Raw genomic sequence first — 27701 nt, forward strand, 5'->3', positions numbered from 1 at the left:
CTACTTTTCCATCTAGTACAAATGTGATAGTTTCCTTGTCTGTAAAATAGGGATCATTGTCACCAAATTATAGGATCATCATGAGGATTCAATCGACAAACACAACACCTGGCATGGAAAGCCTCCCTCTGGACATATGATTTCCTGCTTGTTCCCTTCCTTCCTGAGTTAAAAGAAGACCGACAAAATATTGAAGGAGCTTAAACTGTAACATTTAGACCAAGATAAGCATCAAGAGCAGATTTGACTTGCTCATCTGAAGATCACCTGAATATACTTAAATCCTCTTTGGGGGCTGTTCTTATTCATTTGTTTTAAAGAAAATCGTCAAAGCAGCCCATTTGGCAGACTAAACGGGGATGCACCCCATAAATTGCTGGGTTATTGTATTGCCTCTCTTGGAGTTCCACTGCATCTCGGGCCCTGTGGTATAGAAGCGCTTCTTTTTTGTGGGTACAATTCTCCATCTGCAACTGATTGAGTCTGCAGATGGGCCCGTGCAGAAATAATTAGCCACTTGCCCCTTATTTTGAGGTGCAAGTGGCCCCTCTTGCCAGCAATTACTGAATCATGGAAAAGAGGAAGCCTTAGGGGAGAGCCTGTGGAAATTTAAGGATGAGGGCAAATTGCTTTTATTTTGTAAAAGTTACAGCTATCTTTTTCTTTTAAAAAAGCGCCTGAAAGTATGTGAGCCACCTTGGAATGGACCTACCAGCCACTCTACGTACCTTTCCCAGAGTGTAACACTTCAAATATTTTCCATTTTCCCCCTTAATTTTATTCTAAGGGCTTATTTAACTATGCTGTGTGTTTGAAGTGCTGCATTTGGTTTCACAGTTGGTTCACGCTACACATTAACTAATTATTGGTAAAGTATTCGGCTCATGAACTCTGATCCATCTTCCTCTGGAAAGATCCCTCGCTGCCTTGCAGCAGTGCATTGCATTTTAATACTTTGCTGGGATTTTTGCAGTGATCCGCAGTATGGCACCTTTGGATACATCTGGATTTGAGTCACTGACCCCAAGCATGTCCTCTGATTAAGGACAGCCTCCCGTGGTATTAGGGGACCAGAGGAGTTCGTTAACAAAGGATAGAAGTTGTGGATGGCTGTCTTGAAACATCAATCCGTGTGATTCAGAAATTAACACATGGGGAAGCTGCCTTGGACAATAAAAGAACAAAACACATTCTAGATCTTAATAGGAAACAAAAGCGCATAAACAAAAGCAGACTGCTTCTTTAAATATCCGATTTCAGAACAAGACTAGCCTCCCAGGAAAGTTTAAGGAACCCTGAATCTAATTGTGAAAAGAAGAGGGTTTTCTTCTGTGTCAGGCTGGCAGATGAGATTGAATTTTTGACACTTTGCAGAAGACAGACTCCTTTCCATTAGCCGAATGAATCTGGGGCCTGCGTCATTACTTTATTTTGTAAATTCTGCATGTGCTGTAATCAGACTTCTCAAATGCAGATGGTTACTGCTGGAAGGAATGAAGGATGTTAAACTTTGAAAGGAAGAAAATGAAAGGCCTGCTTAACCATTTCAGCTCATCTATCCAGCCCCAGGGTTTAAATCACAGGCCTGAAGTTTCGCTGTTCATTACCTTTTGTGCTTCTTTTCTCTCAATACAGTTAAAATCCCGTGAAGTTCTGTTACTAGGAACTTGAGAGGCAGAGAATACACAGAATCTATTTCTTTTATGCTGAAGCCCTGTCCACAAAGATTTACTAGGCCTCATTATTTTTATGGGTGTTTGTTATATCTTCAGCCCCCGATGGGTTCTAAGTGAAGATAGGCAATGGATAGGATTTGTCATAAGTAACTGGCTGACTTCCCAATTAAAGAGCCTTCCAGAGAGTGGATCTTGGCCGGCCCTTGTTTTCTCATACAAGATGCTCCTGTCAAATGCAAACATCACTGATGTGTGTGCTATTCTTGAGAAGGAAGATGCAAGGGAAGAGGAGCCGCCTGCCCCAGCCTCTGCCTGGGTCGGTGTTCTGGAAAAATAACTTCCGTTATGAGACACTCAGTTTGATGTAAATATGTTTCAGTTCCAGTGTTTCTAAAACTCTGGTCCCTGGACTGTTAGATCAAAATAACCTGTAGCACTTGTTAAATATGCAGATTACCAAACCTCCCCCTGGACCTAATAAGTCAGCACCTCTGGTCCCAGGGCCCAGGAATCTGCGTTATCAGGTACCTAGATGATTCTTGTATGTGGTCAAGTTGGAAGCCACACTATTTTGTATAATTTTCATATTTTAATAATTGAGTATATTTTTTACAGATGTGCGATTCATCACAACACAGTGAGTGATAGGAATAGATGATCCCCTTGGGACCCCTGACTGTATTTATTTGTGTAAATCATTTGGATGTTGGTGTTTCTCAGAGGTTGCTGAGTTACATTCTTGTGGGCTTTTTGTCCACCCACCCCTTTGTTCCAATGAAGAACATAACTCATTGTGTCACAAAAAATTCTTGAGAAGGGATTTGGCCTTAACTTCACGAAAACTCAAGATCCTTTCATGCTTAGTTTCCAAAATATTTGAGATAAATGTTAAAGATGCTCAGAATTACTGTATAACATTTGTGAAGCTCAGACACAACATCATGGCTTTAGTCAGAATGACACATAAGATTATATGTCCCTGAAGAAATCCATCTGAAGTGAAGGAGAGTGGGGCGCAGGTAGGATCTATCTTTGAGGTCCTGCCAGGGCCATTCAAGACTGGGCTCTGGAAGGTTTAGGCTGGGGCAAGTCTTGCCAAGTATAGCTAAAGCAATGTTTAAAGAATCAAATGCAAAAATCAAAGGAAAAATTACTAAGTTACAGAACGATCTTCCAACAGGTCATGCTCCTATACCTAATTGAGGAAACGTTACTGTTCATTTATACTTCTTGTTATTTCTAAGATGAAAATAAAAAGTGAATTTGCAAATCTTGCCTTTAATACTTACATGTACAAGATCCCTCTTTTTTTTTTTTTCTTTTAAAGGTTTTATTTTTTCCTTTTTCTCCCCGAAACCCCCCGGTACATAGTTGTATATTCTTCATTGTGGGTTCTTCTAGTTGTGGCATGTGGGACGCTGCCTCAGCGTCGTTTGATGAGCAGTGCCATGTCCACGCCCAGGATTCAAACCAACGAAACACTGGACTGCCTGCAGCAGAGCGCACGAACTTAACCACTCGGCCACGGGGCCAGCCCCCTGAGTCCTCTTTTTTGAGATAGCCTGATGAGGGTGAAATATACTTTCATCTCTGTTTCATAAAACTTTTATTACAACCAGAAAAGAATTCTGATATACTGTTGGGTTATTTTACAAATTATATTGATAGTGAAATTCGTACATACTGAGCTTCAGTAATAATGTGCATTTTTCTAATCAACCACAGATACGTTCTATAGTCACCAGAACTATTGCTTTGGTGGTTTCTATTTCTAGCACATGTTCCTGTGTTTTTGAAATGGAACATTTGCTGTAGGGACAGAACATTTAGCATGAAGGATACTAACCAATAACAAAATAAATTGTCTGCAAATAATGATGGAGGGTGCTTTGACACAATGTTTCTATTTTTCAGTCTAGCAGTTCATCTCCCTGTCTTCCTTTGGGTTTGTATTTGATTTGAGGAGAAAGAGCCAGGATTTGTTTATTTAGGAAGTAGATGCAAGAGTCTAAAAATGAACCACGTCCTAATCCTCCCCCCAGTGGCTCTTACAACAACATGGTGGGGGAGCTTTTGGAAATGCTATCTCTTCTTAGGAGGAAATTTTCTGCAATGTGAGTATTTTATCCTATTAAGTATTTCTTAAATTAAATTAAGGAGCATAGATAGAATACTTTAAGTTGGAAAATAGTTTCTTGAGTCCTAGTTAGAGTGCTGTCATTCTTTTCCAAATGCATACATACTTTTAATCTCAAGTTCAGTTTCTTCTATTATTTGATTTTTAAACTCAAAAGAAATCTTTAACTTTTATTCCCTTCATGGGTTTCAAATGTTTAGCTCATAAAATTATATAATCTCTTTAAAAAAGAAAAGACCATAACCCAAATTTAGAATTCAAAACAAGGACTATAAATAAAATAATTCTTTTTAAAAATGCCTCTTAAAAGCCCAAGAAGACAGTCAGAATTGTGAAAAACCATCAACTTGAAGTAATTTAAATGACACAGTTTTATGGCTGTCTTAGAATGACCTTGAGAAAATATTTCCCGAAACAAATTCTCTCTTAAATAATTCTTTTAGACAGGGTCTTGAAGAACAGACTCTCTTGAAGTGAATTGTTTTCTTTGATGCTGCTATTTTCTTGCAAATTCCAGAGGACAGAATCTTTGGTTTTGACTTAAGATAATGAAAGTAATTTTCCTTTGAGAACTAGGTTTTCAGCCGAATTGTAAAGCCTGTCTGCAGGTGAGATTTAATTTAATCCTTTGAGTACTTAAGAAGCATTCCTGAGACAGTGGCCAAAAAAGTGACAAGATTAGCACTTTGTTTATTGACAGCGTGTGGACAAGAAAAGACTTTTATCCTGAAGAGTTTAATGATTTTTTTTTTTAGTGATCTTATTAGCAATTTTCAATTACTAAAATATATATTATTGAAATAGTCAAAGATCAGATGATGCACTTCAAATTTAAAGTTAGTTGCAGTTGAATCGCAGCCTAAGAATTAAATAGCAACCTAGTGCCCATGAAAGGCAGGTAGTGTCATGCTAACTAAATTTCAAGTTTAGAATAGAGTTAGAGAGTGGAAAATAAAGGTATAAGTATTAAAAGAAAAGGCATTAACAAAAATCTGCAGAAGATCAGCTGTATCTTTCTCAGAATCACAATCATCTATATATGATTTTCATAAAATTTTAAAGATTTTTGTAAGATGTTTTTTCTATTTGCCCCCTTGTTTCCTTTTTAATTCCTCTTTTCTATAAGTGTTTTGTGTGTTCCAGTAAGCAAACCATTTTTTCTACTATCAGATACTGTTTGAATAAATAAAGAAGTCCATGAAAATGAAAGGTGGATGCATGGTTGAATCTTGGTACAAAACCTTTATAATATATATAGCTGTGACTTTCAGATAAAATTAGTGTCATCATAACTTCTTAATTATTTTCTGTTCAGTGTGTGTGCAAATGTCCTTTTGCTGCATGTAGTGGTTCTCTTGTATATACTTTGCTTTTTCTTTTATTTGAGGGAGTACAAAATATGAGAAAAATGGAAATGGTTTTACATTCTAAATTTGATGTGTTTTCAATTTTATATGTGGGAAACAAAAATAAAATCTGCTTTCTGACTATCATGACATTCAGCAGAAATGAGTTTCCAGGATCTTAGGAGTTTTTCCTGTTTAGGAGGCTCCAGACCTTTTAACCGCCCTGCCATCCTCTCAATAGGCTTAGCCATGGTTAGCAAACCATGAAGATCTTGTCTACAACAATCACATATTAATATTTTTACATCACGAGTATTTCTAGAAGCTCCCTTGGACCTTGCCTGTCATTTTATCGTTAGACATTTTTAGGATGTTCCATTTTAGAACAATTTGGGGATGTTTTAAATTTACTGCCTATTCATTTTATGTCTAAAGGAAAAATTACACAAAATTCCATCCTATTTGGGAACATGCTGTCTTGGTTAGGGTTTGGATCACATTTTAAATGTTTTAAAAGAAAGGAAATCATATAAATGCTCTGGAATTCAGATAAGCACCAAGCAAGGGAAGCAGGCACTTTTATTTTAGAGTGCTTATCCATTGGGGTCAGACTGCCCATGATAAAAGAGCATCCTAGACCTTTAAATATTGATTATGCACTGTAGGGAGCTGTTTTCTTTCCTGCTTTCACCCTGTCCATTTGAATTTGGTCTTTGGTAGAACTTGCAGAGTGCAGTATCTCAAATATTCCACAGGGTGTCATGATGTGGTTGTTTGTTCTCAGGAAAACTGTCTAGTGGGAGGTCATTTGAGTCAAGGCTCATCCAGTATTTAAAAGAGCTGGTTCGTTTTGGTTATAGTCAACGAATGTTTATGCAGGGCATACTATGTGCCAGCCCCACGATAGGAATTGTAGATCTTAGTGGTACTTTGAAAGTCCTTATTTTTACTTTGTGTTTGGCATTTTGGCTGAGAGTATAGTTACCAACACACTGAGTTTGCTTGCATTTCTTTAAATTTATTTGCCATGTAGCTTCATGCCACTTGAGAGTGAATCTCAAATGGAGTCAAGTTTGGAAACTATTCAGCCCCCTACCTAGATTCTAGTTCCCTTCCCTCTGTCATCTGGTGGGAATAGATCCCTAGGTGTGCTGGTGCAGGAAGGGCTGAGTGTCCTTGCTCTAAAATGCTCCAGGGGTAGCCATAGGAAGGCTGAAGCAGGGCTGGGGCCTCTTGAATCAGACAATCTAAGTGTGAATCCTCCTTTCTCCATTAGTTGTCTGAGTCACCTTAAACAAGTTACTTTGCTTCTTTTTATTTTAAATCAGTTGTGGGGTTTTGAAGAGCAAATTAAACAGTCCATTTCTTTTGTTGTTGTTGTTGTTGAGGAAGATTGGCCCTAAGCTAACACCTGTTGCCCGTCCTCCTCTTTTTGCTTGAGGAAGATTGGCTCTGAGCTAACATCTCTGCCAGTCTCCCTCTGTTTTGTATGTGGGACACTGCCACAGCATGGCTTTGATGAGTGGTGTAGGTCTATGCCCAGGATCCGAACCTGTGAACCCCGGGCCACTGAAGTGGAGCATACTAAACTTAACCACTATGCCATCAGACTGGGCCCTAAACAATCCATTTCTAAAAAGTATTTAGTAACTTCCAGTTCTGGGACAAGATGGCATAAACTCACTTTTTCATACTCCTTTTCTCTAAATACAACTTAATTTAGATTGTCTGGAGATAATTCAACAGACAATCATGAAAGGACTCTGAAAGGTGGGAAAGAAGAAGGGGGACTGGCTAGGGGCCTCAGGAATTGAAGAAGGACACCATGGTGAGTTCCCTGGGTTTTCTTCTTATTCCCCATATATGCCTCACAGGGGGCTGCAGAGTCCTGCAAACCTGAACTGCTGACAGAAATAGATGAAAGGAAGGAAGGAAGGGGGAGAGAGAGAGAGAGAGAAAGAAAGAAATGAGAGAGGGAGTGAGGAAGAGAAGAAGGGCATGCCTGCTTTCTCTGGCCAAAAGACTGGGAAAGGGGAAGCCCAGCTGGGACTTAGCAGTGGCCCAGTCTACCCACAACAGCATTGCTAGCAGAGCAGAGCCCCAGTAAGCCAACCCATCCTCCACTTCACACCCACCAGTAGTGGTGGGCCCAAGCTGCCCACAGCAGCTTCATCAGCAGACCAGGGCAGGCCATCCTATCCCCAGCCCCCAAACCCTTCATAGCAGTGGGCCACACTGCCCCTAGCAGTGATGTCAGCAAGCCAGGGAGGTCAGCCAGAACCCACATGCCAAACTGAAACAGAGTGACTCCTGCTAAAATAGGACATATAAATAGGAAAACAAAACAAAACAAACCTTCTAGTATATATCCAATATGTCCAGGATACAATAGAAAATCACTCATCATACCAAGAACCAGAAAAACATCACAATTTGAATGAGAAAAGGCAACTAGTGCCAATGCTGAGGTGAATCAAATATTGGAATTGGAATATTTATAGGGGAATGTATACCAATTCAAGTGGCAGTGGATTTCTCGTCTGAAACCATGGAGGCCAGAAAGATTTGGCACATTATCTAAGTGCAGAAAGAAAAACCTGCCAACCACAAATTCTCCATCTGGTGAAACTATCCTTCAGGAATGAAGAGAGAAATAAAGATATTTTCAGACAAAGAGAAACCAAGAGTATTTGTCACTAGCACATCTACTCTTAAAAAGGAAACTCTTAAAGAGAGCTCTCTAAACAGAAAGGAAATGATAACAGAAGGAATAGAACTTCAGAAAAGAAGGAAGAACAGTGGGATGGAAAAAACAAGTGTAAATATAATAGATCATCCTTCTCCTTTAAGTTTTTAAAATCTTATTTGATGGTTGAAGCAAAAGTTATAACAATAGTTGTGGTGCTTAACATATATAGAGGAAATAATGAGACAACTATATTTAAAAGTGAGGAACGTAAAAGGACCTTAAAGGAAGTACAATTTGAATACTCCACTTGAAGTGATAAAACATTTATATCAATAAGTTGTGACGTAAATTATACCACATATGGCAATGCTAAGAAAATATGCAAAACTGTATGCTCAAAAATAGTATAGATAAATGAGTTGCAATCCTAAAAATATTTGCAGTAACCTTCAAAAAGGCAAGAAAAGAGAAATGGAGGAATGAGACACAGAGGAAATGAACAGAAAACAAATAACAAAATAGCAGACTTAAATCCTAACATATCAATAATTACTATGTAAATGGTCAAAATATACCAGTTAAAATACAGAGATTATCAGAGTGGATTAAAAATAAAACAAAGCACATGAGACAACTGTATGGTATCTATAAGAAATTCACTTCAAACACAATGACTTAGGTAGGGTGAAAGTGAAAGAATGGAAAAAGACATATAATGTTAACATTAATTTTACAAAATGAGGAATGGCTATATTAAAATCAGATAAAGTAGAATTCAGAGCAAAGTAAATTACTAGGGTCACAGGTGACATTATATAATAATAAAAGAAGTAATCCACCAAGAAGACCTAGTGATCCTAAATGTGCATGCACCAAACAAAAGGGCTTCAAAATATATGAAATAGAAACTAACAGAACTGAAAGGAGAAATAGACAATTCCACAATTATGACTGGGGACTTCAACACCCCACTATCAACAACTGATAGAAGTAAATACAGAAAATTACCAAGATATAGAAGAAGTGAACAGCTCTATCAGTTAATAAGAGCTAATTGACATCTATTGAACATTCCACTCAACAACTGAAGACTATATATTCTTTTCAAGGGTACATGTCACATTCCTCAAGAGAGACCATACTCAGGGTTGTAAAACAAACCTCAATATTTTTAAAAGATTTTAATTGTAGAGTATGTTCTATGACGATAGTGGAATCAAACTAGAAATTAATAATAGACAAGAGAATATACAAATAATCTGTAGTCCACAGATGCTAAATAAATGATAATCTATGCTTCAAAGATGAAGTGTTATAGGAAAAATATACATGTAACAATGAAAATGAAAATACAACATAGCAAAATTTGTGAGATGCAGCTAAAGCAATGCTGAGAGGAAAATTTATAGTATTAAAATGTTTATATTAGAAAAGAGGAAAGGTCACAAGTAATAATCAAAGTTCCTACCTCAATAAACCAGGAAAAGAAGAATAAAATACCCCCAAAGCAAGTATAAGGAAATAATAAAAATAAAACAGAAATAAGTAAAATTGAAAATACAGAAATAGAGAAAATAAATAAAAGCTGCTTATTTGAAAAAATTCAATAAAATTGATACACCTCCAACAACTCTGACAAAGACAAAAGAGAGAAGATGCAAATCACCAATATCAGAAGTAAAACAAAAAATATTATTATAGATTCTGTAGCCATTAAAAAGTTAATAGAAGAATTTTATGAAAGACTTGAGGGGCCTGCCCAGTGGTGCAGCAGTTAAGTTTGCACATTCCGCTTTGGCGGCCCAGGGTTCGCTGGTTCGGATCCTGGGTGCAGACATGGTACTGCTTGGCAGGCCATGCTGTGGTAGGTGTCCCACATGTAAAGAAGAGGAAGATGGGCACGGATGTTAGCTCAGAGTCAACATCCTTTTGCTTCCTCAGCAAAAAAGAGGAGGATTGGCAGCAGATGTTAGCTCAGGGCTAATCTTCCTCAAAAACAAAAACAAAACCTTTACACTCATAAATTTGACAGCTTAGTAGAACAGATCAAAACTACAAACTATCAAAACTCAACCAAGATGAAATAGATAGGGGGCCAGCCCAGTGGCCGAGTGGTTAAGTTCGTGTGCTCTGCTTCAGTGGCCCAGGGTTTCACCAGTTTGGATCCCGGGTGTAGACGTGGCACTGCTCATCAGGCCATGCTGAGGTGGTGTCCCACATAGCACAAGCACAGGCACTCACAACTAGGATATACAGCTATGTACTGGGGGGTTTTGGAGAGAAGAAGAAGGAAAAAAAAAAGATTGGCAACAGATGTTAGCTCAGGTGCCAATCTTTAAAAAAAAAAAGATGAAATAGATAACCTGAATAATCTTATAACCATTAAATAAATTTAATTTGTAATTTAAAAGCTCCTCAAAAAGAAATTTCCAGGCTCAGATAGCTTCACCAGAGAATTTTGCCAGAAAGTTAAAGAATTTACACAAATTTTACTCAGTCTCTTGCTGAAAAAGGAAGAGGGAATATTTTCCAACTAATCTATGAGGCCAATATTACCTTGATACCCCAAACAGAAAAAGATAATACAAAAAACCCCCCAAATCAAAAGAAAAACCCCCACAACCAAAAACTATAGACTATTATCTCTCATAAACTTAGATACAAAAATCCTCAACAAAATATTAGAAAGTCAAATTAAAAAATTTACAAAAAGAGTAATATACCATGACTAAGTGGGATTTATTCCAGGTATGCAAGGCTGGTTTGGCATTCAAAAATAAATGTTGTAATCCATCATATGAACAGACTAAGGAAGAAAAACTAGGATCATATTAATTAATATAAAAGCATTTTATAAAATTTAGCACCCAATTGTGATTAAAAACTCCTAGCAAATTAGCAATAGAGGGGAACCACCTCAACTCGGTTAAGAGCATCCACAAAAAACCTACAGCCAGCATCTGTCGTTCACCATTAAGACCCAATACGTTCCCCCTAAATAAAAGAAAAAGGCAAGGATGTCTGCTCTTACTACTGCTGTGTAACATAGTATTCCAGAGTTCTTACCACCACAATAAGGAAAGAAAAAGAAATAAAACTGTCCTTTTTTGTAGAGGACATGATTGTCTACATAAAAAATCCCAAGGTATCTTTAAAAACAAACCAAAAACCCTCCTAGAACTAATAAGTGAGCTCAGTAAAGTCTCAGGATACAGGATCAAATACAAAAATTAATTACATGTCTATATGCTAACAATTAATATGCAGAAGCTAAAATTAAAAGCATAATGCCATTTATAATAACTCCAAGGAAAATGAAATACTTAGATATGAACTTATCAAAACATATACAGGATATGTATGCTGAAATTTACAAAATGTTAAGGAAAAAATCTAAGAAGACCTAAGCAAATTGAGATATGTACTGTATTAATGGTTTGGAAAGCTCAACATTGTAGTAAATGTGTCAATTCTCCTGAAATTGAGCTATAGGTTTAATGAAATTCCTATCAAAATCCCACCAACGGCTTTTATTGACATAAACAAACTTATTATACAATTTTTATGGAAAGGCACAAGACCTAGATTAACTAAAACATTCTTTAAAAGAAAGAAAAGAATAAGGTAGGAAGTATCACTCTACTGGTATCAACCCTTATTATATAGCTACTGTAATCAAGACAGTGTCATATTGTTGAAGAGATAGAGACAGAGATCAATGCAACACAACAGAGAATCCAGAACTACACCCACACAAATATGCCTAACTGATATTTTAGAAAGGTGCAAAAACATTTCAATGGAGGAACGATAGCCTTTTTAATTAAAGGTGCTGGATCAATTGGTCATCCATAGGCAACAAAAATGAACACTGACCTAAACTTCATACCTTAAGCAAAAATGAACTCAAAGTAGATCGTGGACTTAAATGTAAAACTATAAATTTGTTAGCAAAACTATAGGATAAAATCTTCAGAATATAGTGCTAGTAATGACTTTATACAATTGACATTAAAAAGTGTGATCTATAAAAGGAAAGGATGATAAATTGGACTTTCTGATCTGTGAAAGATCCTGTTAAGAGGATGAGAAGACAAGCTACAGACTGTGAGAAAATAATTGTAAAGCATCTATATATCAAGGGATTGGTATCTAGAATTCATAAAGAACTCTCAAGTGAACAATAAAAACAAACCCCAAAACAATCCAAATAGAAAATGAAAGACATGAACAGATATTTACTGAGGAGGATGTATAGATGGCAAATAAGCACACACACAAAAAGATATTCAAAATCATTAGCCATTCGGCAAATGCAAAATAAAACTACGAGATGTCACTGTATACCTATCAGAATTACTACAATAAAAAATAATGACAACACTAAAAGTTGATGGGAATGTAGAGAAACCAGATCATTCATACACTGCTGGTGGGAATTTAAAATGGTACAGTCACTCTGGAAAACAGTTTGGCAGTTTCTTGTACAGCTAAATTGCAACTCCCATATGATGCAGAAATTGCTCCTAGGCAGCATTTATCCCAAAGAGATGAAAACTTAAGTTCATAGAAAAAGCTTGTACATGGATGTTCATAGTTGGCTATTTGTAATAGCCAAAAACTGGAAACAACTCAAATGTTCTTCAACAAGTGAATGGTTAAATAATCTGGTATTTGTTCCATGTCCATACCATGGAATACTACTTAGCAATAAAAAGGAACACATTATTGCTAAACCTAACAACTCAGATGGGTCTCCAGAGAATCATGCTGAGTGAAAAAAGCCAATGCCAAAGGTTATGTACCATATGACTATATTTATGTAACATTTGTGAAATGGCAAAATTATAGAAATGGGGAGCAATTCATGGTTGCCAGAGGTTAGGGACAGGGACAGAGGCAAGAGATAAGTGAGTGCAGTTATAAAAGTGCAACACAAGGGTGATGGAATTGTTCTGTGTCTTGACTTTGGTAGTGGTCACATAAATCTACATGTGATATAATTACATAGAACTAAATACAGACAGACACATGCACACCAATGAGTGCATATAAAACTGGGATTATCTGGGGGCTGGCCCCGTGGCTGAGTGGTTAAGTTCGCATGCTCTGCTGCAGGCGCCCCAGTGTTTTGTTGGTTCAAATCCTGGGCACGGACATGGCACTGCTCATCAAAACCACACTGAGGCAGCGTCCCACATGCCTCAACTAGAAGGACTCACAACGAAGAATATACAGCTATGTACTGGGGGGCTTTGGGGAGAAAAAGGAAAAATAATAAAATCTTTAAAAAAAAAACTGGGAATATCTGAGTGAGGTCAATGGATTGTATCAATGTCAATTTCTTGGTTGTGATATGTACTATAGTTATACTAGGCGTTACCCTTAGAGGAAACTGAGTAAAGAGTATAAGGGATTTCTTTATATTATTTCTTATAACTGCATGGAAATCTCAATTATTATAAATGTCAAAAAAAAAAAAAAAAAAAAGGACAGTCCCTGGCCTGTGGGAACCATTTAGTAACTGTTGGCCAGTATCATCATCATCATCATCATCATCATCATCATCATCATCATCATCATCATCATGACATTGCTGCATAGGCTGGAAGTTTTGAAGCTGCTTTCAGACTTGGGACAGATTTATGTAGCTCTGTCAAAACAGCCACCTCATAAAACATGTTCCCTGAGCCTCCATCTCAGACCCTAATGCTGGGAGGGATGCTGCTCAGGAGTTGAGACAGGTTCAGAAGATAGCTTCATGGAGTGAGGAGGTCTGTTGCATACCGTAACCAACTGACTTTTTTATGAGCTGAAATTTTATTTTTGTCTTTTATTTTTTGGTTTGGAAGATTGGCCTTGAGCTAACATCCATTGCCAATCTTCCTCTTTTTACTGAGGAAGGTTATCCCTGAGCTAACATCCGTGCCTATCTTCCTCTATTTTGTATATGGGATGCTGCCACAGCTTGGCTTGATGAGCAGTGCATAGTTCTGCACCCGGCATCTGAACCTGTAAACCCCAGGCTGCTGAAGCAGAGCACGTGAACTTAACCACTACACCACCAGGCTGACCCCCAGAGTTTTATTTTAATTTAATATTTGGTCATGTGAAAATAGCTGCATCAGCAATGCCATGTTAAAATGTCACACATCTCATTGCAATTGATTCTTTAGGTTTGGATTCCTCTTGCTGAATTCTCTGTTTAAGGAATCTAAAAGACCACTTTGTTTTTGTTCTAGATGAAAAATATGAGCATAGTAGGCAAAATTGTAGGATGGCCTCCATGACATATGCCTCCTGGTGTTATGTCCATGTTTCAGTTATATTTTATGTGAAAGAGAATTTGCAGATGTAATTAAGGTTGCTGTTCAGCTGACTTTAAGTTAATCAAAAGGGAGATTATCTGGGTGGGCTTAAACTAGTTACCTGAACACTGTAAATTGAGGTCTAGAGATTAGAGACAGAAAAGTCAGAGAAATTCAAACCATAGGGGGATTTTACATGCAAGAAGTGCCCTGTTGCTGGTTTTGACGATGGAGGGGGCTATCTCTTAAGGACCTGAGGGCAGCCTCTAGGAGCTGAGAGCGACACCTGGCCAATAGCCAACAAGAAACTGAATAATGCCAACAACCTGAAGGATTTTGAAAGAGGATCCCAAGTTCCAGGTGGAAACTCGGCCTAACTGACCCCTTGATTTCAGCTTTCTGAGACCTTAAGCAGAGAAACCAATTGCATCATGCTTGGACTTCTAATCTAGAGATTGTGAAATAATAAATTCATGTTTTTATAAGCTGCAAAGTTTGTGGTAATTTTTAATATAGCAATAGAAATCCAATACAATGGGTTGATATAAATCTTCATGTTTAAATCCGTGATTTAGTGAGTCCTGTACTAGCAACCAGTTTTGCCTTGTCCACTCAGTGAGCATCTTTGGTGTTATGTAAAAGGAAGAAGATTCTGGCAAGATGGAAGAGTAGGAAGCACCAGGAATCTGTCTCCTCATCTAGACAACAATTGCACTGGCAGAATCTGTCTGATGTAACTCTTGGAACTCTGGAGTCTATTGAAGGCTTGCTACTTCCAGGGGAAGGCTTGAATGGTAAAACGCCATTAATTTTGGTCAATATCAGCTCTTAGCACAGTAGAAGCTATCCATTCCCTACCCCTCAGCCAAATGGTAGGCAGCTGAATATGAGTTCCTGGAGCAGCCTCCACACAGTTTGCAGGAGCCAGGGTGGGCAAAAAGGATCCTGTCTTCCAAATATCCAGGATATGTATTCTGATCGTTGATTACTGCTTCTGAACTCAGAGATGCAGTTAAAGAATCAGCATCCATTGTGTTTGTACCTTCCCACATTGTTGCAAGCTCCTCCTCCTCTGGCTGAAGTGACTTCCAGGGAAGTTAAAGGGCCATCAGCCCCCTTTTCCCCCACTTCCCTTCATTTTTCTCTTTTCCCCTTTTGAGAGCCAGACATTAAAGACTAGGACATTCAAGAACAACTGCATATACAAGGAAAGTTAGAAAGTGATGGTGCATGCCCAGGGAAAAACACAGACTCAGGAAAGATCTGAAGAGACCTTAAATTTATACCTTAGGCTGATCTTTGGCACAGAGACAGCCTACAACAATAAAAAAAAATATTAAAAATAAACAAAAGCACAAGAAAAAAATAGCAAACTCTGGGAAATGAAGAGACTCTGATTTCCAGTTATCACATTATGAGATTCAAATGTCCAGTTTGCAACAAAAAAAATCAGAAAGCATGTAGAGAAATAAGAAAGTATGGCCTATTCAAAGGAAAGAAATGAATCAACAGAAACTGTCCCTGAGAAAGACCTGATGGCAAACCTATTAGACAAAGACTTTAAAACAACTGTCTTAAAGATACTCAAAGAGAGCCAGCCCTGATGGCCTCATGGTTAAAGTTCAGTGCACTCTACTTTGGCGACCCAGGTTTCATTCCTGGGCATGGAACCACACCATTTGTCTCTCAGTAGCCATACTGTGGCAGTGGCTCACATGGAATAAGCAGAAGGACTTAACAACTAGAATATACAACTATGTATTGGGGCTTTGGGGAGGGGAAAAAAAAAAGAGAGAGGAATTTTGGGAACAGATGTTAACTCAGGGTGAATCTTTCCCAGCAAAAGAAAAAAAAACTGCTCAAAGAAAGGAAGATGTGGAGAAAATCAAGTGAATGATGTATGAACAAAGTGGAAATATCAATAAAAAGATAGAAAGCCTAAAAAGAAACCAAAAGGAAATTCTGGAGCTGAAAATTACAATAACTGAAATGAAAAATTCACTAAAAAGAATTCAAAGGCAGCTTTGAGCTGACAGAAGAGTCAACAAACTTGAAGATAGGACAATGGAAAGTATTGATTCTAAAGAACAGAATGAAAAACGATTGAAGAAAAGTGAATAGAGCCTGATGACCTATGGGACAACATCAAGTAGACCAACACACATATTGTGGGAGTCCCAGAAGGGGAAGAGAGAGAGAAAAAGGCAAAGAGAATATTTGAAAAAATAATGGCTGAAATCTTCCAAATTTGTTTAAGGACATGAACAGAAACATCCACAAAGCTCAATGAATTCTGAAAGGGGCACACCAAGACACACTATAATTGAACTTTTGAAATCCGAAGACAAAGAGACTATCTTGAAAGCAAGAGAGAAGTGACTTGTCACTTACAAGAGATCCTAAATAAGATTATAAGCAGATTTCTAATGAAAAACTTTGCAGGCCAGAAGAAAATGGGCCAATATATTCAAAGTGCTAAAAGAAAAATACCTGTGAACCAAGAATTCTATATATTCAACAAAACTGTTCTTCAAGAGTGAGGGAGATATTGGGGCCGGCCCGGTGGCGCAGCGGTTAAGTTCGCATGTTCCGCTTCTCGGCGGCCCGGGGTTCGCTGGTTCGGATCCCAGGTGCGGACATGGCACTGCTTGGCAGCCATGCTGTGGTAGGCGTCCCACGTATAAACTAGAGGAAGATGGGCACGGATGTTAGCTCAGAGCCAGGCTTCCTCAGCAAAAAGAGGAGGACTGGCAGTAGTTAGCTGAGGGCTAATCTTCCTCCAAAAAACAAAACAAAACAAAACAAAACAAAACAAAAAAAGAGTGAGGGAGATATTAAGATAATCCCAGATAAACAAAAGCTGTGGGAGTGCATTAACACTAGACCTGCCCTGCTCAGGGGTATCCTACAGGATGAAATGAAAGGACACCAGGGGGTAATTCGAAGCTGTATGAAGAACTAAAGATCTCAATAAAAGTAAATACATGGAAAATTATAAAAGCTAGTATTATTGTAATAATGGTTTGTAATTCTACTTTTTGTTTTCTACATGATTTAAAAGACTAATATATTTTTTAAAATTATTAGTCTAAAAACTAATGTTATTGTAACTTTGGTTTGTAACTCCGGGTTCTGTTTTCTACATAATTTAAGAGACTAATGCGCTTAAAAGAATTATTAGTTTGTGTTTTGGGGCACACAATGTATAAAAATGTAATTTTGTGGCATCAACAACTGAAAGGAGTGGGGACAGAGCTATGAAAGAGCAGAGTTTTGTATGTTATTGAAGCTAAGCTGGTATGAATTCAAATTAAGTGTTATAACTTAAGAATGGTAAATGTAATCCCCATAGTAACCACAAAGAAAATAGCTATAAATATACACAAAATAAATTGATAAAAGAATTTAAACATTTCACTACAAAAAATCAACTAAGCATGAAAGAAGATAGTAATGCAGGAAATGAGGGACAAAAAAGTTATAAGGTATATAGAAAACAAATAACAAAATGACAGAAGTAAGTCCCTCCTTTTTGCTAATTACTGTAAATGTGGATAGATTAAACTCTCCAAGTTTAATTGGAGATAGAAATTGAAAGATAGAGATTGGCAGAATGGATTTTTTAAAACCCCACAATTTAACTATATGCTGTCTACAGGAGACTCACTTTAGATCCAAAGACACAAATAGGTTGAAAGTGAAGGGATGGAAAAATACATTCCATGCAAATAGTAACTGAAAGAGAGCAGGGTGGTTATACTAATATCAGAAAAAATAGACTTTAAATCAAAAAAGTTTATGAGAGACAAAGAAAGGCATTAGAAATTAATGGAAAGTTCAAAACAACAAGAAGATATAACAATCATAAACTTTTATGTGCCTAATGATAGACCCGCAAAATACATGAAGCAAAAACTGACAGAACGAAAGGGAGACGAAGACAGTTCTGCAATAATAGTTGAAGCCTTCAGTATCCCACTCTCAGTAATGGAACAGCCTGAGAGAAGATAAGTGGGGAGATAGAGGACTTAACACAATAAACCAGTGAGATCTAACAGCCATATTCAAAACACTCTGCCTGACAACAGCATATGCATTCGTCTCAAGTGCACATGGGACATTTTCCAGTATAGACTGTATGTTAGCCCACAGATTAAGCCTTGATAGATTTAAACAGATGGATATCATACAAAGTATCTTCCCTGACCATGACAGGATGAAGTTAGAAATCAATAACAGAAGAAAAACGGAAAAATTCACAAATTCATGGAAATTAAACAACACATTCTTAAACAACCAATGTATAAAAACAGAAATCATAAGGGAAATTAGAAAATCCTTAGTAATGAAAATGAAAAACCAACATACCAAAACTTGTGGAATGCAGAGAAAGCAGTACTAAGGGGGAAGTTTATAGCTATAAATGCTTACATTAAAAAACAAGAAAAATTTCAAATCAACATCCTAACTGTGCAACTTAAAGAACTGGAAAGAGAAAAGCTAAACCTAAAGTTAGCACAAGGAGGAAAATAATTAAGATTAGAATAGAAATAAATGAAATAGAGACAAGAAAAACAATAGAGAAAATCAGTGAAATGAAAAGTTTCTTTGAAAAGATCAACAAAATTGACAAATCTTTAACTAGGTGGACTAAGAAACAAAAGAGAGAAAGCTCAAATTACTAAAACTAGAAATGAAATTGGGGACATTACTATTGATTCTACAGAAATAAAAAGAATTCTAAGAGAGTACTATGAACAATTGTATGTCAACAAATTGGTAATTTAGATGAAATAGCCAAATTTCTAGAAACACAAAACCTACTAAGACTAAATTATGAAGAAATAGAAAATCTGAACAGATGTATAACTAGTAAGGAGATTGAATCAGGAATCAAAAATCTTCTAACAAAGAAAACCATGGGCTTGATGGTTTCAGTGGTAAAGTTACCAATCATTTAAAGAGGAACTAATACCAGTCTTTAAAAACCTCTTCCTAAAACTGAAGAAAAGGGAACACTTCCTAATTAATTCTATGAGGCCAGCATTACCCGGATACCAAAGCCAGACAAAAACACTAAGGAAAAGAAAAACACTACAGACCAATATCCTTTATGACATTGATGCAAAAGTCCTCAACAAAATGCTGGCAAACCAAATTTTGCAGAATATTAAAAAGATTCTACACTGTGACCAAGTGGGATTTATTCCTGGAATACAAGATGGTTCAACATAAAAAAAAATCAATGTAATACACCATGTTAACAGAATGAAAGGAAAAAACCACACAATCATCTCAATTGATGCAGAAGAAATATTTGACAAAATTCAGCATCCTTTCATGTTAAAAAAATTCCAAAAGCTAGGAATAGAAGGAAGCTACCTCAAAATAATAAAAGCCATATATGAAAAACCCACAGTAAACATCATACCCAATGGTGAAAGACTGAAAGCTTTTCCTGTGAGATCAGGAACAAGGCAAGGATGCCCACTTTCACCACTTCTGTTCAACATAGTATTGGAAGTTTTAGAGCAATTAGGCAATAGAAAGAAATGAAAAGGAAGAAGTAAAATTATCTCTGTTTGAAAATGGTATGATCTTATATATAGAAAACCCTAAAGATTCCACAAAAAACTGTTGACACTAATAAATGAATGCAACAAAGTGGTAGGATACAAATTCAACACACAAAATTCAGTTGTATTTCCGTATACTAGTGATGAACAAGCTAGAAAGGAAATTAAGAAAACAATTCCATTTACAATAGCGTCAAAAAGAATAAAATACTTAGGAATTAACTTAACCAAGAGGGTGAAAGACTTGTACAATGAAAACTGCAAAATATTGCTGAAATGACATAAATAAACAGAAATACATTCCGTGCTCATGGATTGGGAGACAATATTGTTAAGAAATCAATACTATCCAAAGTGATCTACAGATTCAGTGCAATCCCTATCAAAATCCCAATGATATTTTTTGCAGAAATAGAAAAACCTATCATAAAATTCATATACAATCTCAAAGGGACCCTGACTAGCCAAAACAGTCTTTAAAATGAAGAACAAAGCTGGAATACTCACACTTCCTGATTGCAAAACTTACTACAATGCTATATTAAAACAGTGTGGTACGGGTGTACAGACAGATATATAGACCAAAGGAACAGAGTAGATAACTCAGAAATAAACCCTTGCATTTATAGTTAAATGATTTTTTATAGGGGTGCTAAGACCATTCAATGGGGAAATGATAGTCTTTTCAACACGTGGTACTGGGGAAGAAAACTAGATATCCACATGCAACATAATGGAGTTGGACCCTTACCTAACACCATACATAAAAAGTAACTCAAAATGGATCAAAGACCTAAATGTAACACTTAAACTCTTAGAAGAAAACATGGACAAAAGTGTCACAGCATTGGCAATGATATCTTGGATATGACACCAAAGGCAGAGGCAATAAAAGAAAAAATAAACAAATTGGACTTCATGAAAATTTTAAAAATTGTGCATCAAAAGACAATATCAGCAGAGTAAAAAGGCAACCCACAGAATGGAAGATATTTGTAAATTGTATAACTGGTAAGGAATTAATACACAAAATATATAGAGACTTAAAACTCAACAACAAAAATCAATCTGATTCAAAAATTGGCAAAGAACTTGAATAAACATTTCTCCAAAGAAGATATACAGATGGCAAAATAAAAAACACATGAAAAGATCACTCAACATCATTGATCATTAGGGAAAGGCAAATCAAAACTATAATGAGATACCACCTTACACCCATTAGGATGCCTATTGCCAAAAAAAACAGAAAATAGCAAGTGTTGGCCAAGATGTGTAGAAACTCTTGTGCACTGTTGGTGGGAATGTGAAACGGTACAGCTACTGTGGAAAACAGTATGGTGGTTCCTCAAAAATTACAAATAGAACTACCACATGATCCAGCAATCCCACTTCTGGGCATATACCCAAAAGAATTGAAAGCAGAGTGTCAAAGGGATATTTGTACACTCATGTTCAAAGCAGCGTTATTCACAATAGCTAAAATGTGTAAGCAACTCAAGAATCCATCAGTGGATGGTTGGATAAGCAAAATATGATATATATATATGTATACACAATGGAATATTACTCAGTTTTAAAGAGGAATGAAATTCTGACGTATGCTACAACATGGAGGAACCTTGAGGACATTATACTAAGTGAAATAAGCCAATCACAAAAAGACAAATACTGTATGATTTCACTTATATGAAGTATCTAGGGTAGTCAAAGTAAGAGACGGAAAGTGGAATGGTAGTTGTCAGGGGCTGGGGTAGGAGGGAATGGAAAATTATTTAATAGATATAGTTTCAGTTTTCCAAGATGAAAAGAGTTTCAGAGATGGATGATGGTGATGGTTACACAACATTATGAAGGTATTTAATACTACTGCACTATGCACTTAAAAATTGGGTAAGATAGTAAATGTTATGTTTTGTATATTTTACCGCAATAAAATAAAGGAAAAGAAAAGGTATTCTGAAGCATTGTGAGAGATTAGCAGGCCTACAAATTCATTCCTCCCAAGCAACCTATTTCTTTTTTTAAATATCCAATCTGTCATGGAACGATATATGGTTCAAGCGTGTATGATCACAGTGTGGTTCTGGCCACATGTGACACGTGAGTTCAAAAACATCTCCATTTGTCTATACACTATTCAAGGTGACAAGTCCATCAATCATGTTCTTGAATTTTGGTGTGATATGAAGTCACCTGTGATTTCTGTTATCTTATCACAGACTGAAGAGTTGCATGGACCACGTTTGGACAAGTGTCTGAGTTAAACCTTAGCCAGTAGGCCTGTAGGAACTTGAGAGAAAGAGGAAGTTCAGAGAACTTGTTTCAGGATGGTACAGTTTGCTGATTCTGGAGCTAACACCATGGCTCTCTCTGGGTATTATGGATATGGGTCCTTTTTTTGGGCTACTTGTACTCTGAACTTTCTTCTGATCTTATGAAGGATCTCTCACAATGGAAGGTAAAAATGTCAACATTTGGTTTCTCAGCCTCCCTGGCAGTCGGGCTGTGTGCCTTAGCTGAGCTCTGCTCATTAGGTGTATCTGCCCGAGAGTTGTTGGGATGTTGGGAATGTGAGAGACTCTCTGCTGCAGTGATTGCGAGGTCAAGGCCATGGGCACCACAACTGGAGGGCTAGCAGTGGGGTTCAGTGGTCAGTTGCAACTGGGTTGGTGCTATGAACCTCAGTTTCTGGTATTTAGCAGCTGGGCAACAGCATCTGCACTAGACCAATTGCATCAGCACTTTGGATGTTGTTCCAGGCTGTTTTCCCTGACCCTGGTTCTCCAGCCTTTCTGGTGGTTTTGCGAATCCCCCTCTTTTTCTGCTTAAACCAGACTGAGTTGTTTCTGTTGATTCAGCTAATAACTTTGATACCCTAGATGTGGATAACACAAAATATAGAGATATGTGTTATGGAGAAAAGTAATTTTTTTAGTAACTGAATTTCAGAACGCTATAAAGAAAACAACCAAAAAGATACCTTTGGGCAATATTTGAAAGCATAAATATGCCTAAGTGTATTTTAGGTACTCTGTGGCTATATGGAGACCTTCTCCATTGCTTTTAATTTCTTCTTTGTAGAATGCCAGGGCTGAAGGGACTCAACTATTAGCTGCTCTGGTCTTCTCTTTTATCCCAGACACTCTTTTTAGGGTTCCTTCTTTCCTTCTTTCATTCATTCAATAAATAAATGTGTGGTGTTGTCAACCCAGTTGGGTGCTCTGGCCAGAAATACAGCAGTGAGTATGACAGAGCTCTTGTCTTAATGGAGCCCTCGGCCATGTTGTGGAGACAGACAAAGAAAGAGGCAATTTTAAAAGTGTGTGGAAAGTGCAGAGACGGAGGCTTAGCCTAGGCTTGTGGGGATCAGAGAAGGCTTCCTGGAGGAGGAATATGTTGATAACTAAAGGTTTGAGTAGGACTCAACAGGTGAAAAATTGGGGTGGGAAGATGTTCCAAGCAGAGGAAGTGGATAGGCAAATATGGGGAGGCTGTACAAGAGCCTGGTCCTGGGAGGCAGCAGGAGCGGTTTGGCAAGGCTGGGGCTTGGCTGCGGGATGGATAGTGGACGTTCAGATGCGCCTTCCTGTGGAGGACCTCATGTAAGATGACAGGGAGTTTTGGCTTCATCTGGAGGGCAATGAGGAGTCACTGAAGAGTTCTGAGACAGGAAGTCAGACAGTCAGATCTGTGTAATAGGAAAGTTACTCGGCTGCAGCTTGGAGACCAAATGAGAGAGGAAGCAGATGTGGAGTCAAAGAGGCTGCCGCTGTCTAGTCAATGACCACTCTCACACTGGGGACTAAGCCTGTGTGAAAACTCACACAAAAGCTCTCTCTGGGCATTGGCCCTCCTCAGGCTTGGCAGGCCCGGAGCTTCAGAAGTCAGCTTGAAACCATTAGGATTAGGGCTTTCCGGTGACCTCCAGGGCCTGAGCTCTCCTCAACCCCTACCCCCTCTCCAGTGGTCTGCTCTGGAAGGTACATGTATTGCTTCAGCAAAACTGACTCCTTCTGAGTCTGCCCAACCCTGATGGACAGGCAGCTCAGTTCAAGGGCAAAGACAACCCTGTGCTCAGGCCCATCTCTTATTTTGTCAAGTCACAGTGACCAGTGAGTTGTCTGTGTTGCTAAGGTGGATTCCATTTTTTGCAGCCTGTGAAATTTCTCAAGAAGTCCTCACTTTACACCCCAAACCTCCCCATCCTAACCCTGGTTTTCAATTTGCTAATTTTCCAACACCTGCTATTTGAACCTTGCACAACCTCACCCTTTGAAGAAAAAGGTTCCAAACACCTTTTTCTTGTAAACGTCATAGTCATTTGTGAACACGAGAAAGCTGTATAACACATATTTTTAAAGATACAGAATTTTACATTTACTCCAGTCTCCTAAAATTTAAATTTTAACAATTGAGTCTTGGAGTAACAGAGGAGTATTTCCTCCTGTAACGAGTCCTTTTAAAAAACAAGCTTACTGTTCAAAACACATTTAAAGAACCGTTCTGGTATTTTGTAGTTAGTCTTAAATATCTTTTATTTTGTTTATTATGCTCAAGGAAAACAAGTTGGCAGATGCAGGAAAGTATAAAGAAGGAAAGTAAAATCATTCATCACACCATTACCAAATAAGGATATTTTAGTGAGTTCCTTTTTATATATATTTTTGTTCTATGCAAGAATTTTTCTTTTACAAAGAAATGTCATATTATTTTACATTCTGCTTTTTTCCTGCATATCGTTCTATTATTTCCATTTAGTTAACAACTGTATGCAAACATGATTTTAAATACTTGCATAATGGTTTAAATTTACCAACAGTCTGTAATTGCTGGTAACTTGGACAATTTAGTTTTAAGTAGGCGTTTATGTTATTTATTTATTTACTATTTACTCATGTATGTAATATTTATTATTTTAATATAGAAATAATAGCTAAAATTAACCCATAATCTCACTGACCAGATAATCCTGGTTGGCATTAAAGATGAATAACACCCACAAGGTTATAAAGTTCAAGCAGAAAACTACAGAAATGTACAAAATTGAAAAACAAAAGTTCTCTTCCACTTCCTGAACCCTAGACCCTTTCCCCAAAGTTAAACACTGTTAAAACTTCTGTGATTTTTTTTTCCAGAAAAAAAATGTATTTCAGTAGCCACATATGTGCACATGCAGAATGGTTTGGTGAATGTAGTCTCTTGTGTAAATAAAAAAATAGATCTATAGACACACATTTATCTTTTTTTATTTACACGAGAGACTATATTCACCAAACCGTTCTTTCACCTTGTATTTGTTAAGAATCATTCTTGGCAATCTTGGTGCAACATTTCTTCAAGTGGTGCATCCCTAGCTCTACAAATGTCTCCAATTCCAGTTCTTTTTTTCTTTTTTTTTTTGAGGAAGATTAGCCCTGAGCTAACTGCTGCCAATCCTGCTCTTTTCACTGAGGAAGACTGGCCCTGAGCTAATATCCGTGCCCATCTTCCTCTACTTTATATGTGGGACACCTGCCTCAGCATGGCATACCAAGCGGTGCCATGTCTGCACCCGGGATCTGAACCAGTGAACCCCCGGCCGCCGAAGCTGAACCTGCGGACTTAACCACTTTGCCACTGGGCCGACCCCCCCAATTCCAGTTCTGTTAGTCATTCTTGTCTCTGGTACCCTTGGCTCTTCTGCTGGGCGCTTAGATGTGAGATAAATAGATATGTCACTTGTATGTCCCCAGATCTCACCTGCCTACATTTCTCCAGCTCTTAGCTACTACCTGCGTACAGTAGGACCCCTGACCCTCAACCTCTTCAGTCTTACTGGTTATTTGGGGAGGCCCGAGGGAGTCTTACACAGGCTCACAGCCAGTCTTCTTTAGCCTCTATTTCCAGTGCCCAAAGTCCCTTGAAATCAGCGTCTACCACTGCCCCAGGGCTGAAGCCCTGAGAGAAAGTCCTCTCTGTCCTGTCCAGGGCACTGTCTCCCAGGGTGGACAGGGGCTGCTTAATCTGTTTGCTTGGAACCATATGGATTTGCACAGATATGTGTACACAGATATGTCTGTGGATTTGGTTGTACTCAAAATAATAACACACACTCTGTGTGAAGAATCAGTCCTCTCAGTTGCTGGCTGCTTCTGTATAACGACTGTCATTCTGACACGTAACCATCCATATCCTTGCACACTCCTCTGTTTGCTTATGGTGGGGTGTAACCACGTGAACCCTTGTCTGGAGTGGAGGAAGCCTTTGTTTTGACTGCAGGTGATTATGCCTTTTGAGTTCCTGTGTTTTTGATAGAGGGGCAGTGAGCTCTTACAGTGGTAGCTGGGTATGAATACATTGCATTTTGATGAAGGAGAAGGATAATTATTTGACCTATAACCTGAGTTTCCAGGATGTCTGTCTCAAGGCAGAAAACATGTCTTATTGAAAAGGTACATAGGCAAAAAAGGAAGGAAGAAGGACGGAAGGAAGGAAAGAAAGAGGAAATGTCCATCTCTGTTAGCCTACGTCCATTGGAACCACTGGAAAAATTAGCTGAGTCCCATGTCTTGCTGTTGACGGTCAGCAGGGTCACTGCCTTTGCATTCAGAGCTATTTTGCTGCTGCTACTGTTGCCACCTCCACTGTCACCCTCTCCTCCTCCTCATTATTGCTGCTACTACTGCCGTTATTTGTACTGCCATTCAAGATTCATGCTAAATGAGAAAAGTAATCCAAAAATTTGTTTGAGTCACTCATTGTGAAACATGCATTTGGAATGATTTCCTGAGAAAGCCTGGGTGCAGAGTACAAATATTTTGAATGGACTTATCTTAGAGTTGTACTGCTTTTTTTCCTTGTCATTTTAAAACCCTTAATACGAGTAAATTGTTTGTACAGTGGGGCTTTTTTTTTAATCTTTAGATAAGAAATACGTGGTTTGAAAGCAGAGAATAAAAACATGAACGATAGTGTAGGCAATGCCCAGGAGAAGGTCCTTGCTGCTGCTCATGGGCAGGCGTTATAATCAGCTATTTGGCGTGTTTATTTCAGGCTGCAGATAGCGGATAAAAGTGGCTGGTTGGTTGCCAGCACATGACTTAGTTGCCAAATGGAGTGTTTAGTACTTGTTACATTTGATTTATATCACAAGTTCTTCCCATTAACAGTCTACTGGTGATAACCTACTTGGCTTTTCATGTGGTTACTTTGAAAAAAGCACTTGACAACATTTTGCATATCACAAAGTTTAATACTGAATAAAGGAGTGAGTGAATGACTACATAGGTTCTGCCATATACTGATATGATACTTGGTGCAGAATGGGCACCTGACAGACCCAATGTCTGCTCGTTGAATGAAGAAATCCTACATGACGCATTTCTCTGATGCACTGTACCAAGGTTAGGTTTATGGACTTGAGACCTAGATAGAATTAGACAGAGATAATAGTGCTTATATATCTGAAGGGCTTGCATTTGTATAAAGGGAGATATTCCACTCATCTATGTCGCCATTTAAACGCAAAGTTGAGTTACATGGAAGGATGATGGTCTCATCAAAGTGGCCTTGGTTGTAAGTCAGCGTAACCTCGTAATACTGACAATATCCATAATCTTGGGTCTATTTTTTTTAAACAGGTCCTCTTCAGGAATTTTGGCCTTGGATATGGAATAACATATATATTAAATATGGTGATCTTTATTTTCAGATTGAAAATTTGCAAGAACAACTTAGGGATAAAGACAAGCAACTGACCAATCTGAAGGACAGAGTGAAGTCCTTGCAGACGGATTCCAGTAACACAGATACTGCACTAGCAACACTCGAGGAGGCCTTGTCAGAGAAGGTGAGCTTGGACTGAAAAGGGGGCATATCAGGATTTGGGAAACATGGCTGGGAGGAGATGATCCAAATGCATTTAAATGTGCCTGCTTTTCTCTATGTGCTCACACTACCCTCAGTCCCCGCTAGGCCTCCCACTCCC

At 37.9% G+C, this 27701-nt stretch overlaps 1 protein-coding gene across 1 annotated transcript in view; it reads left to right on the plus strand.

Moving 5' to 3' along the window:
* Positions 1 to 27701, plus strand: part of ERC2 (ELKS/RAB6-interacting/CAST family member 2) — a 703663-nt gene that overhangs the window by 355666 nt on the left and 320296 nt on the right. The window contains exon 7 of the mRNA XM_046646460.1: positions 27426 to 27563. Within this exon, the coding sequence (XP_046502416.1) occupies positions 27426 to 27563 (138 nt within the window). The remainder of the gene's footprint in view (positions 1 to 27425; positions 27564 to 27701) is intronic.

The sequence above is a fragment of the Equus quagga genome, chromosome 1, assembly GCF_021613505.1.
Source record: "Equus quagga isolate Etosha38 chromosome 1, UCLA_HA_Equagga_1.0, whole genome shotgun sequence".
Lineage (NCBI taxonomy): Eukaryota > Metazoa > Chordata > Mammalia > Perissodactyla > Equidae > Equus > Equus quagga.